Source organism: Podarcis erhardii (genome assembly GCF_964252035.2).
Source record: "Podarcis erhardii genome assembly, chromosome: 6".
NCBI lineage: Eukaryota > Metazoa > Chordata > Lepidosauria > Squamata > Lacertidae > Podarcis > Podarcis erhardii.
The window spans coordinates 99,897,256-99,910,034 of record NC_138510.1 but is presented as its reverse complement, the minus strand read 5'-3'; the positions used below and the strand labels follow the sequence as shown (position 1 = coordinate 99,910,034).

General features: G+C 45.3%; 1 protein-coding gene across 1 annotated transcript in view; it reads left to right on the top strand.

The window, feature by feature from the left end:
- The window catches only part of TNFSF4 (TNF superfamily member 4), a 45,291-nt gene extending 35,864 nt beyond the window's left edge, over positions 1 to 9,427 (top strand). The window contains exons 3-4 of the mRNA XM_081867392.1: positions 6,178 to 6,214; positions 9,025 to 9,427. Of these exons, the coding sequence (XP_081723518.1) occupies positions 6,178 to 6,214; positions 9,025 to 9,407 (420 nt within the window). The 3' untranslated portion in view covers positions 9,408 to 9,427. The remainder of the gene's footprint in view (positions 1 to 6,177; positions 6,215 to 9,024) is intronic.
- Positions 9,428 to 12,779: the final 3,352 nt, after the last annotated feature.

The following is a 12,779-nucleotide window of genomic DNA, read 5'->3' as shown; positions in this document are numbered from 1 at the left end:
CTTGCAAACTCTTCAAAGGTCAAATGCATGTGCTTTTCCGTACAGCAGCAAGAAAAGACAGGCAGTACAACATAGTTTAAAAAATGTTTCTAAAAATTTAGAAAAATGTTGCTAAAGCCACATGGTCTATGCTTGGAGCATCCAGCTTAGACATCTTTACTAGTTGGTTCACATAGAATCATAGAATCACAGAATCATAGAATCATAGAGTTGGAAGAGACCACAAGGGCCATCGAGTCCAACCCCCTGCCAAGCAGGAAACACCATCAGAGCACTCCTGACATATGGTTGTCAAGCCTCTGCTTAAAGACCTCCAAAGAAGGAGACTCCACCCCACTCCTTGGCAGCAAATTCCACTGTCGAACAGCTCTTACTGTCAGGAAGTTCTTCCTAATGTTTAGGTGGAATCTTTTTTCTTGTAGTTTGGAACCATTGCTCCGTGTCCGCTTCTCTGGAGTAGCAGAAAACAACCTTTCTCCCTCCTCTATGTGACATCCTTTTATATATTTGAACATGGCTATCATATCACCCCTTAACCTCCTCTTCTCCAGGCTAAACATGCCCAGCTCCCTTAGCCGTTCCTCATAAGGCATCGTTTCCAGGCCTTTGACCATTTTGGTTGCCCTCCTCTGGACACGTTCCAGTTTGTCAGTGTCCTTCTTGAACTGTGGTGCCCAGAACTGGACACAGTACTCCAGGTGAGGTCTGACCAGAGCAGAATACAGTGGCACTATTACTTCCCTTGATCTAGATGCTATACTCCTATTGATGCAGCCCAGAATTGCATTGGCTTTTTTAGCTGCCGCGTCACACTGTTGGCTCATGTCAAGTTTGTGGTCAACCAAGACTCCTAGATCCTTTTCACATGTACTGCTCTCAAGCCAGGTGTCCCCCATCTTGTATTTGTGCCTCTCATTTTTTTTGCCCAAGTGCAATACTTTACATTTCTCCCTATTAAAATTCATCTTGTTTGTTTTGGCCCAGTTCTCTAATCTGTCAAGGTCGTTTTGAAGTGTGATCCTGTCCTCTGGGGTGTTAGCCACCCCTCCCAGCTTGGTGTCATCTGCAAATTTGATCAGGATGCCCTTGAGTCCATCATCCAAGTCATTGATAAAGATTTTGAATAAGACCGGGCCCAAGACAGAACCCTGTGGCACCCCACTAGTCACTCTTCTCCAGGATGAAGAGGAACCATTGATGAGCACCCTTTGGGTTCGGTCAGTCAGCCAGTTACAAATCCACTGAGTGCTAGCATAGTCAAGTCCACATTTTACCAGCTTCTTTACAAGAATATCATGGGGCACCTTGTCAAATGCCTTGCTGAAATCAAACCCCTGACAGTAGGCTACATCCACTGCGTTCCCTTCATCTACCAGGCTTGTAATTCTGTCAAAAAACGAGATCAGGTTAGTCAGACATGACTTATTTTTCAGAAATCCATGCTGACTATTGGTGATCACAGTATTCCTTTCTAGGTGCTCACAGACTGTTTGCTTAATGATCTGCTCCAGAATCTTCCCTGGTATTGATGTCAGACTGACTGGGCGGTAATTATTTGGGTCCTCTCTTTCCCCCTTTTTGAAAATAGGGACAACATTTGCCCTCCTCCAGTCTGCCGGGACTTCGCCTGTTCTCCAGGAATTCTCAAAGATGACTGCCAGTGGTTCTGAGATCACATCTGCCAGTTCTTTTAATACTCTTGGATGCAGTTCATCTGGCCCTGGAGACTTGAATACATCTAAACTAGCCAAGTATTCTTGTACTATCTCCTTAGTTGAAGGAAAGGAAAAAGAACAAAGGGTTTGGTAACCCTTCTTCCCAAGGTGAAGGTGTGTGACCTAACTAAGCTTACGCTATGGCCTTAACCCCTCCACACATTAACTAGAGCTAAGCATGTTGGTTATATGAGGCAGATATAGCCCATAGTTTGCATTGGGGTCTTGTACCACCCATGATACAATTAAAGCATGGTTTCTCTTGTATGGGTCAAGATTGGTTTCACTGACTGATCAGATCATGCCATATTCCATCATCACCTATATTCTCTCCTCTATCTCCCTCCTAAACAACGTTGATGCCCAATATCAAACCTGTGTATCGCTTATTAGTTCCTTACACAAAGCTGCAACCAAAGCTTTACCACACCCCATACCAAGGAGCAGAACCTCCGTTTTTGTAAGAGGTCTAGTTCTAGTAGCCTGTGCTCAGGTATGGGGATCCAACAGAAGACATGTTACCTGATGAAAGTGCAGCCACCCATGGCCAGGCCTCTCAGGCCCATATTTTCTATAATACAACTTCAAGGATAATCACAGTATTTTACCTTGGAAAAACAAATCTTTTATTGGCTTTTGCCACAGTGATCGGAGGAAGGGGGATAGGGAGAACCTGAAATAAGTACAAACAGGTTGGAATAATTTTCATTTGCAACACAACAATCTGTCTTAAAGTTGATAACCGAGTTCTCATTCTTGTCCATCTATTAAAATTCTTTTTCATTTGAGTATCCAGTGAATGAAAATTCAAGATAAAACACTGTATGTCTGGTGGATGTTTTTTGTAAGCTTACTGTGCATGGTTTAGAGATTATGGTGGCAAACAGTATATAGATCACTGGAATGAGCAAACAAACTGTCATCATGGATTTATCAATAGTTTTAAGAAGAAAAGATGAAACGGGGATTGGAGACACTCCGTTGTTGCATGCTAGCTATACCAAGTGGGAATGTCCTCGAGAAGGTTGCAAGGTTGCTGTGAAGGTGTCTGCTTTGCCTTTTGAATACTGTAACCACCATCCATAGTTGGTTTGCTTTCTGTACATATACTAAGCCTAATTAGTCCCACTGTGAATGACACCTGAAACCAGGACCGTGCAAATGAAAGCAAGCTTGAAAATGATGCCTAAAATCCTTCCTCCCAACATAATTCTGCCTTCATTTGGATTCAAAATAAAGGCTGGTTTTCTCTGCCTCTAGATACTTCCACAACATTCCAACCTACCTGTATGTTTGGTTGCTTGCATCTGCCACCACCATATGCGGCTGAGCAGGAGGACACAGAGTGGTAACCAAACCCCCAGGCATCATGATCACAAGAACTCTCTAGCAGCTGCATGCACCACCTACAGACTAAGGGAGACCAGCGCTTGCTCCCACCTCTTCCCTAGTAAGAGGCCCATTTACAAATGTCAAGAGCTCTCTAGGCAGATGCCAAAGTGCACTGGCCGTTTGGGGGCTGTTTAGGGGAAAACCCTGGTCCTTTGCTCTCTTTTTTAAGCTGTGAAATTGTAATCATCTTGGTAATTGGTTCAGAACATTAGGGATCTTTTTATATTAAAAACATCTGTCAGGGGTTCAGAAGGAGAGACACAGGAGGGGGAGCAAATGGAGAGTGAGGAGGAGGAGTACGAGGGGGGAGCAGGCAGTGACAGTGGAAAGAGTTATTCCACAAGCCTCTCCAGCGAATCGGAGGACTCACAGAAGGGAGCGCCGATGGCCAGGGCGAGGGGGGTTCCAGGGGGGAAGCCCCAGGAGGAAGGGGCCAGCGGGGAGTCCCTGAGCAGCAGTTGGAAATCAGGACCAGCTTCCCCACCAGAGCGCAGTGGGGAGGGGGAGTCCCAGGAATCGGGACCAGTGCTCTCACCACCAGCGGGAGGAGAGGAGTCAGGTTTGGTCACGCCCACATCAGGAAGCGGGGAAACGGTCAGGAGGAAGGTTACCGGCTGGGCGCGCGCGCCAAGTTCAAATGTACAGGCGAGCGGCACAGCAGGGAGCCCGGGTAGGGAGCCAGGTCCTAAAGCCCGCCGGAAGGAAGGGGAAGACCAAGGGGGGTCAGCGTCAGAGGAGTCCAGGAAGGAGGAGACCACAGAGGGCAGAAGGACCCAGTGAAGGAAAGAACAGCGTAGGAGGTGGAGCCGGGCGAGGATCTTAAACTGGTGTGGGAGGAGCAGTGAGTCAGAGGGGACTTAGCCGGTCTAGCGTCGAGACGTGGGTCTGCGCGCCCAGAGCTTTGAAATGGAAACTAAACTTCAATAAAGACTTTGTATATTATATCCACCGGGCGTTGGTCCTCTGTGAGCTGGGATCTAGAGGCAGACCTGACAACATCTAAATTGGGCATCCCTGACCACTGGTCCTGTTAGCTAGAGATCATGGAAGTTGTAGGCCTAAACATCTGGAGGGTGGTAGGTTGGGGGTGCCTGATCTAAATCAAATGTGTTTGTTTAATATTTAAATTCATAATGGGTGTCAGAGCCTTCTGGTGGTGTTTTCTAACAGAAAGAACCAGGGAAGATGTTGCTGCTCTTTGTGCTTGGAAGTACAGTTGGAAAACTGTACTTGGGGGACTGTGCCAGTCTGCTGCAGTCTAAATAATAGCCTTATGCTCACTTAAGGGATGCGGGTGGCGCTGTGGTTTAAACCACAGAGCCTAGGACTTGCCGATCAGAAGGTTGGCGGTTCGAATCCCCGCAATGATGGGGTGAGCTCCTGTTGCTCGGTCCCTGCTCCTGCCAACCTAGCAGTTCGAAAGCACGTCAAAGTGCAAGTAGGTACCACTCCAGCGGGAAGGTAAACGGTGTTTCCGTGTGCTGCTCTGGTTTGCCAGAAGCGGCTTAGTCATGCTGGCCACGTGACCCGGAAGCTGTACGCTCCCTCGGCCAATAAAGCAAGATGAGCGCCGCAACCCCAGAGTCAGCCACGACTGGACCTAATGGTCAGGGATCCCTTGACCTTTACCTTTACCTTAAAGACTAAAATCCTAACCCTGCTTACTTGGGAGGAAGCCCCACTGAATTCAAAAGGATTCAATCCTGAGTAGACATGGTTAGGATTGTGCTGTAAGGATTCTGTTAGGAGTCATTCTGCAAAGAAACAGGAAAGATGATTGTAACTTTAAGAACTGTTTCTGTGAGTTCTGGGTGTGGTTTTCTAGGCAGATTAGGTACAGCTGGTGATGACTACAAAAGGAGGAGAAGTTGCAGTTTGAATTTGCCTTCAAAAGAGAACACCCACATGCTTTGCGTTTGTAAGGTTGTAAATAAAACTCTTGCTTGAGTATATTTTACACCTGTCTCATGGTTCTGTCGTGTGCTGCCAGGAAGATACAGCTCCAATAGATTCTACTCAACTAAATGACTTGTCAAGTGATTTCAATGGCTCTACTCCAAATATGAGTTCCTTAGACACAACCCTAACAGATCTATTGTAGTTACAGATAGGTAGCCGTGTTGGTCTGCCATGGTCAAAACAAAATAAAAAAATTCCTTCCAGTAGGAAGATCTATTGTAGTATAAACTGTTTCAGTCTAAAACTCATTTCATCAGACACATGGCAGATATATATTAGATACACACATACACACACACAGGGAGAGAGAAAATTTCAATAATACCGCAGTCTATGTTATGGGCATGTGAATCCAGTTATATAACTAAAACAAAGGCAGGAAATAATACTGGATAGCAACATGGCTATTTTGGAGCTACTGTATATGTGATGTCTTCAAAGTGAAGTTACTGTACAGGCTTGTGCTGGGGGGGGGGGGTGCTATGCATGAGATGCCACCAACTGCTCTAATCCCCAAGCCTGCAAAATATTAACTATCCTGCGGTCATCATTCTTCACCCCTCTGGTGTTTACTAAGAGCTCAGCTTTCCCTGTTCTGCCTCTGAACAAAACACACAGAAGTAGATACCTTGCAGCCCACAGAGGTTTTACTCTCTAGTAGCACTCCACTCTCCCAGTGCTGTGCACTGCCTCTGAAGAGGCCAATGTTCCCAGCATCTCTCGTGGGGGGGGGCAGTGAATCGGGGTGCCAACTTGGATAAAATATTAGGGGGGGAGAGAGATAAGCCCCACCCTGCTCACATGATGCAGTGCATGCACACCATTTGAATGGCAACGTTCATCAACTTTAGGGGGCCCCAGCATCCTCATATAGTTTTTTTGGGGGGGGTGAAGGGACCTTAGCCCCTAGGAGCTGCACCTGCAGTGGATCTGCACAGGCAGTTCTGTAGCTTGCGGGAAATAGTTGTACTAAAGGACTGCAGTTGAGACCTCTTAAAACTTCCCATGCAAAAGGCCCCATAATGTTGGTTCCCTGGTGTCCCATCATGTCTGCATTTCCATCTGGAGCTTGTAGGCACCTTTCATAACCTCATGTTTTGTTGTGTTTCAGAGTCCAGACCCACAGGCACAATGGATCTACATCAAATGTGAGTTCTCCTCCTCCTCCTCCTCCTCCTCCTCCTCCTCCTCCTCCTCCTCCTCCTTCTCCTTCGCCCTATTCCAAAGGCTTGAGGTGGGTTGCACTGTTCTCTCCTCCCCCATGACCAGTTGATGCTTCCAATCTTGACTTCCCTCCAACCCAATTTGCCCAGAGGGAACTGAAGCAGCAATGAATATTCTCTGACCAGGCTGCATGAGGGAGAAGAACACTCTCTCCCGGGCTCTGCATTTGCTCCTCTAGTGAACATCCAGGCAGGAAAATGATCTAGATGGGCTTTACCAGGAAGAGAAGAACCATCTTCACCCTCTCCTACTCGGGTTTGCCTGTTCCTTCCCTCCCACTTTCTTCCAGTGAAAGAGGCAGGAGAATGAATTTAGGTTGAAACAGTTGGAGAATAATTCCTACTGGTTTCTTCTCTATTCCCTTTTACTGCAAACAGCCTGATACCTGAGCAGGGCAGAGATAAGAGGTAGAATGAAGGTCACGTTGAAGCTGCACTTGGCAGCCTTCAGGAGGAGGAAAGCTTTTGGTTCAGCTAATGGCAGGTGTTCTGGGTGGAGCCAAGGATGCGCAGGGGTGGGGAGATCAGTAAGACATTTAACACAAGCCTACCGAATTTGCACTTTCTCCAACAATATGTGGACCAAAAAACAGATACGGTGGTACCTTGGGTTACATACGCTTCAGGTTACAGACGCCACTAACCCAGAAATATTACCTTGGGTTAAGAATTTTGCTTCAGGATGAGAACAGAAATTGTGCGGTGGCGGCACAGTGGCAGCAGGAGGCCCCATTAGCTAAAGTGGTGCTTCAGGTTAAGAACAGTTTCAGGTTAAGAACAGCCCTCCAGAACAAATTAAGTTCTTAACCCAAGGTACCACTGTATTCTTCTAAACTGGCTCTCTGACCAAATAATATGTACAAAAATTTGTATATTAGATGAATGTGTGTGTGAATTAAAAATGCACATTTAGGAAATAATTATATAAAATATATTATGTCAAGGGAAATGGCTTGCAAAAAATGTGTATCGGGCAAAATTGCATACAGCCATGTGCAGCCTAGAAGAAACATGCATTTGAATGCTGATGAACTTTAATGAGGACTTAAAAAAATAATACTCCCAAACTGATGCCGAAATGTGGAGAACTGAACAGAAGATGAGAAACTGAGGTGAAGCCAAACAGATGGATTTCTCCATGCCTAGCTGGGCGCCTGCTTGGGTTCCAGGGCAGGACTGCTGCACCAGATGGAAGTGGGTGTGAGAGGAGACTTTGCCCTTCAGCTGCCATTGCAAAGTTACAAAGCACAAAAAGGAGATGCAAATGTCAGCCCCCAGATTTAGACAGAATTGTAGCAGCAAAAGATGTATACAAAGTGTTTCCAAAACATACAGAAGAATAAAAAGCATTTAAGCAAATGGTGGGTAACAAACACACAAAAAGGCTACAGAGAACAAAAATGGTTAGTTTGAATATATTTGGTGCAGGTAGTTCAAAAATAACAATCTGCCTGGACCAACAGCTTAAACTCTCTTGTTTCTAAGACAGAGGTAGAGATAGATGGAAGTGAAAAATATTACTGTTGTTCTATCAGGATTGGGTGGGTGTGTGCAAGGGGTTCAGCAGGCGCAGTGGAGGCTCAGGAGCAACAGGGAGAAATGGAATGCAAATGCTGTAATTAGGACAGAAAGGTAGAAAGAACAGCAAGATTTGGAAAATGGTGGGACAGAGAGAAACTCAAGGATTCAAGGAAGAGGGGCTAAGTGCAGGGAAGGAGCAGCTGAGTTCCCTGAAGTTCCCTGTGACTCAAGAATCTGGGGTTAGGGCTTGAAGAGCCAAGCTCTCAAATTTTGAATGTTAGCAGACTGCATTTTATCCACAAAGGTAGGCCTGCTTTCTTAGGCTGCCCTGAGCCCGGCCTTGCGTGAGATTCCAGCACAGCCTAGGAACTTTAGAATCCTTCCAAAATGGGGCAGAGCGGAGAAATGACTCCTGTCCCCTTTAGATCGCCCAAGGTCACCCAGCAGCTGCAGGTGGAGGAGCGGAGACGCAAACCCGGTTCCCCAGATTACAAGTCTACCGCTCTTAACCACTACACCACACTGGCCAGTTTTTACCCAGAGGCCTAAGTGTGGCAACCATTTTCTTGACAGAGATCTGAAATTTCAAGTGCTGAAATGTCAGGTGCTGACAGAGTTTGTGTGTAAAATTGAGGAGTTTGGAAATGCAAACAGCAACGGCAGGTAACAACCAGTAGGGAAAATGCTTGTTGGTTAAGACCCGTGGCCCCAAAGAGATGAGAAACAGATTAGGCGCAGAGTCAGGAACTTGCATACTTTTTTGAAGATGAGAGCAAGTTCAACTCCTTTCAATGATTCTAGTTTCGTCCTTTCAATGAGGGCAGCTCCTAGAAGTTCGCTTTCTCTGTTGTGTTGCCAGATCCTTGTGCTTTGTACAGCCACCAGCAGAACAAGAGTCTTAAGGGACAGTGAGATTGAGCACCTTGGAAACAGACACACACACCCGCCACCTATCGAAAGTGGGTGAGAGGCACCATTTTGTGGTTGGCTTCAGATGCCCAAATGTCTTGAGCCAGCCCCACCCAGTATGCTTAGGGACAAGCCCTACTTCATGCAAAAGCTTCGGCAAAGACCCTTGCTTCTTTACCTTCTTTTATAGATTTTCTGTTCTCTTGCTTTTACAATCCACCTCCAATTTTCTTTTCTCGTAAGAGAAACTAGTAGGTTAGGGACTAACACATTTGTGGCTTTTCCTGTGTTTTCTTGCATTTCAGATGACTCCATTGCCTATAAGAAAGCGATTGGTATTAAAAAGAGGGATGGCACAATGGAAATAAATGTTCTAAACCGCTCCATCCCAATCCACTGCGATGGCCTCTACCTGTTCTCTTTGGAGGGAACCATCACCCTGCCCAGGGCTCCACACGAACTGATCCTCAGGGTCTACTGTCAGCCCCAAGAGCCCCTGCTGGAGGTAAATTGCAGTGAGGAGAATACAAAGGTGAAGGAAGTCTTCGTGCATGAATTTCGTTCCCAAGAGGCAGTCTACTTGGAGGCACACCCTAAAAATACTGAAAATAATGAAGCACTCACGCTGGATCTGAATCTGAACCTCATCATGTTAACTCCTCGTTCATATTGCCGTCCTAAAAATTAATAAAATGACCAGTGAACTCATCTCCAGCTGTTTGGGCAATTGTGTACTGCCTTCGAATTAAGCACATCCAGAATTGACTCCCACTTGATGTATTTGAGAATAATTGTTCCCGGGTCTAATTAGTGTTGGTTGGCCAATGGCATAAAAATTTAAACAGACCACCTACGCCCTGACCGCGTGCTGACCTTGTGTGGATGGCCATCCCTTGCAGATCAGGGTCTTCTGTCCCTTCTGAACTGAGCCTATGCAGAAGAACGCATGGAGCTTGGGAGGGGGAGCCACTGGGTACCATCCCAGTGCTGGCATATGGCATGTGCCAAACATGTGCAGCCCTCCAAGCATGTAGGTTTGTGACCGTGCAGTTTTGAGCTGGAAGAAATTCAGTCAGACTCCAACTTTTCAGTCAGTTCAGTCCTTTACTGACAGGTCCAAAGTATTAAGGCAGTTTCATTTCATACACTATATGCCGGCTTCCCCCAGACCCCTAGCAGAAGGTGCAGGCTTCGAATGCAAAGGAAGCACAACTCACAGCACACATACAGCACAGAGTTCAGTATCAAACTGGCAGAGATACCTTGCAGCAGTGCAAAGCGGCAGTGTACAGCCCCTCTTAATAGACCCAAGAATGAACACCGTTGCCAGGTCAGTGACCTTTGAACAGTAATCACAAGACCTGCAGGTGCAAGAGAAGAGAAGCAAGTGCAACAGATTTTCCTTAATAGCAATTAAAGGAACCTAACACCCCTTCTTAATTCTGTTTAGGAAAAAACTTGTACCAGAGCATGTGCGAAGTGTTTATACAGTTAGCTTCACTAATCCCAACTTTTCAACTATTTCCTTGTGTCTTTCAAAGCTGATGGGTTTTGTCATTATGTCAGCAATGTTCTGGCTTGACAAGTTTCATTAATACTTGTGCCACTTGTCCTTAACATGTCTATATTTTATGTCCACATGTTTTGTCCTAGACTTAAATTGTTCAGACTCTGCCATGGATATACAGGCCTGATTGTCCTCATAAACTGTCACAAGTAGCTTGGCTTCTACATTCATATTAGTAAGAATCTGCACAAAATAGGGAAGCTCATTGCTCAATTCAGACAGAGCAGCATATTCTGCCTTGGATGTAGATGCAGATACCAACCCCTGTTTCCGGGATTTCCAGCCCACCAGAGACCATCCAAATTGTACTACTATTCCAGTAGGGGACCTTCTTGTCTATACATTATTTCCATAGTCTGAGTCACAGTAACACATTAACTCCTCTGCCCCCAGACCCCCAGACTCTGCCACATGACCCGGAAAAACTGTCTGTGGACAAACGTTGGCTCCCACAGCCTGTAAAGCGAGATGAGAGCTGCAACCCCAGAAAAAATTTAAACAATTAAAATCAGTGCCAAGCTGTGGCATTTTTTGCTAAACTTCTAAAGTTTGAATGCCCCATTCTCTGATGTAGGAGATGGGTGCAGCTGTCGTGGAGAGGCCTATTGGCTAGAATTGTTTGAGCAGATACTTGCATTTTTAAAGTGGAACTGACCTCAGCTGTATACTGCATGATATACAAGTTGTTCTCACGATAACCTTGTGCACATACCATGCCATCCTTCTCAATCCAGCAAGTTGTGCTAGGAAAGATTACAATGTAATTATCTTTTGTCAAGCATGCTACACTTAGCAGACAATACTGGAAATTTTCCACTAGCAAAACATTCTCTAAATGTGTCCTCAGACAAGGCACATACCCTGGCACTTGCCCTTGGATTAAAACACATGAACCATCACACAAGATATAGGACACAATATAGTTTGAGGACTGGGAAAAGCTGTGGAAAGTAGATCTGAAATTTGTTGACTGTTCCCTGCTGAAAGAAAACTATATGAAAATGATGTATAGATGGTATATCACACCAGTACAAATAGCAAAAATGTATAAAACTGCATCAAACATATGTTGGAAATGTAAAGAAAAAGAAGATACTTTCTATCATATGTGGTGGGAATGTAGAGAAGTTTAAAAATTTGGGGAAATGATATATAATGAATTGAAAAAAATGTTCAAAATGACATTTGTAAAAACAAAACAAAACAGAAGCATTTTTGTTAGGGATTGTGGGACAAGACCTGCCAAGAAAAATAAAAACCTTATTTATGTATGCTACAACAGCGGCAAGAGTCTTGTTAGCACAAAGATGGAAGAACGAGGAAATTCCAACAAAAGAACAGTGGCAATAAAAACTGATGAGCTATGCGGAACTGGCCAAGCTGACATATAGATTGTGTGACAATCATGACTTCAAGGAAGAATGGGAACTTTTCACAAATTATTTAAAAAGACAACAAAATGATTTGGACTCCTTGGCAGGTTTTGAATAAACATCCACAAATTTATTTGTTGAATATATGATAAATAAGGCAATGATACGTACAATTGTACAATATGCAGAGGATAATATGTGCAAAGAAACTGGAGAGAGCTGAGGGATGTCCTGGAGGGGGAGGGAGGGGAGGGGATAAAAAGGGGGAATATAAATGGATATATTGATTAATAATTTGGTTGTTAAAAATTTTCTGTACACACACACACACATATATAGGCACACATGAACCATCAGCAAAGGCCTTAAGAAACTTAGTACAGGCAGAGTCCAACAGCCAGAATCTGTCAGCAGCTCTGGTTTCAGGAACTGTCCCTTTCACCACAGAAGAGACAAATTATTTGCTTCTATTTTGAATGGGGATGTTTTTTATGGCCAGCATCTCCAGCCAGTACAGTCTCTCCTGAGGTGCTGCATCAAGTCACACCAAAAACACTGTCACATGACAATCACCCTGGCTTCTCCCTCGCTGCCTCGGCACGCTGACTCCTTCAAGAGCTGATCTCTGCAGTTTGCAGTCACAGGTCAGCCCCCACTTGGCTTTCACGATGCTCCACCAGCTTCACATGCTGTCTCTGCTGATGTTTCTGTTCTTGCTCTAATGCAGGGTCAGGTCAGCCACATCCATCGCCTCTAACGATACCACCACAACATCCAAGATTCAGGTAGCAAGTTCAGGAAAATGTAGGCTTTATTCAATTCAGTAAAAGCCATTCCACGCTCTTCCAGTTCCACAAACAGCTGTTGCATCCTCTGTTGACGGGCTGATACACTCTCACCCTCCTGCAGAGTTGCCTTGTAAGCCTGACCTTGGGCTCAGCAGTGGTGCGTACATAAACATCTCGCAACACATTCCAGCACTCCTTTGCCATCTCCATGCCTTTAAAATGAACCAGCTGTTTTCCAGACACAGGATAATGTTAGACCCCGCTTTGTCTTCATCTTTCAGGTGCCGGGTGCTCACCTCCTCTGGTTTTGGCTCGCTTACAATGTCCCACAA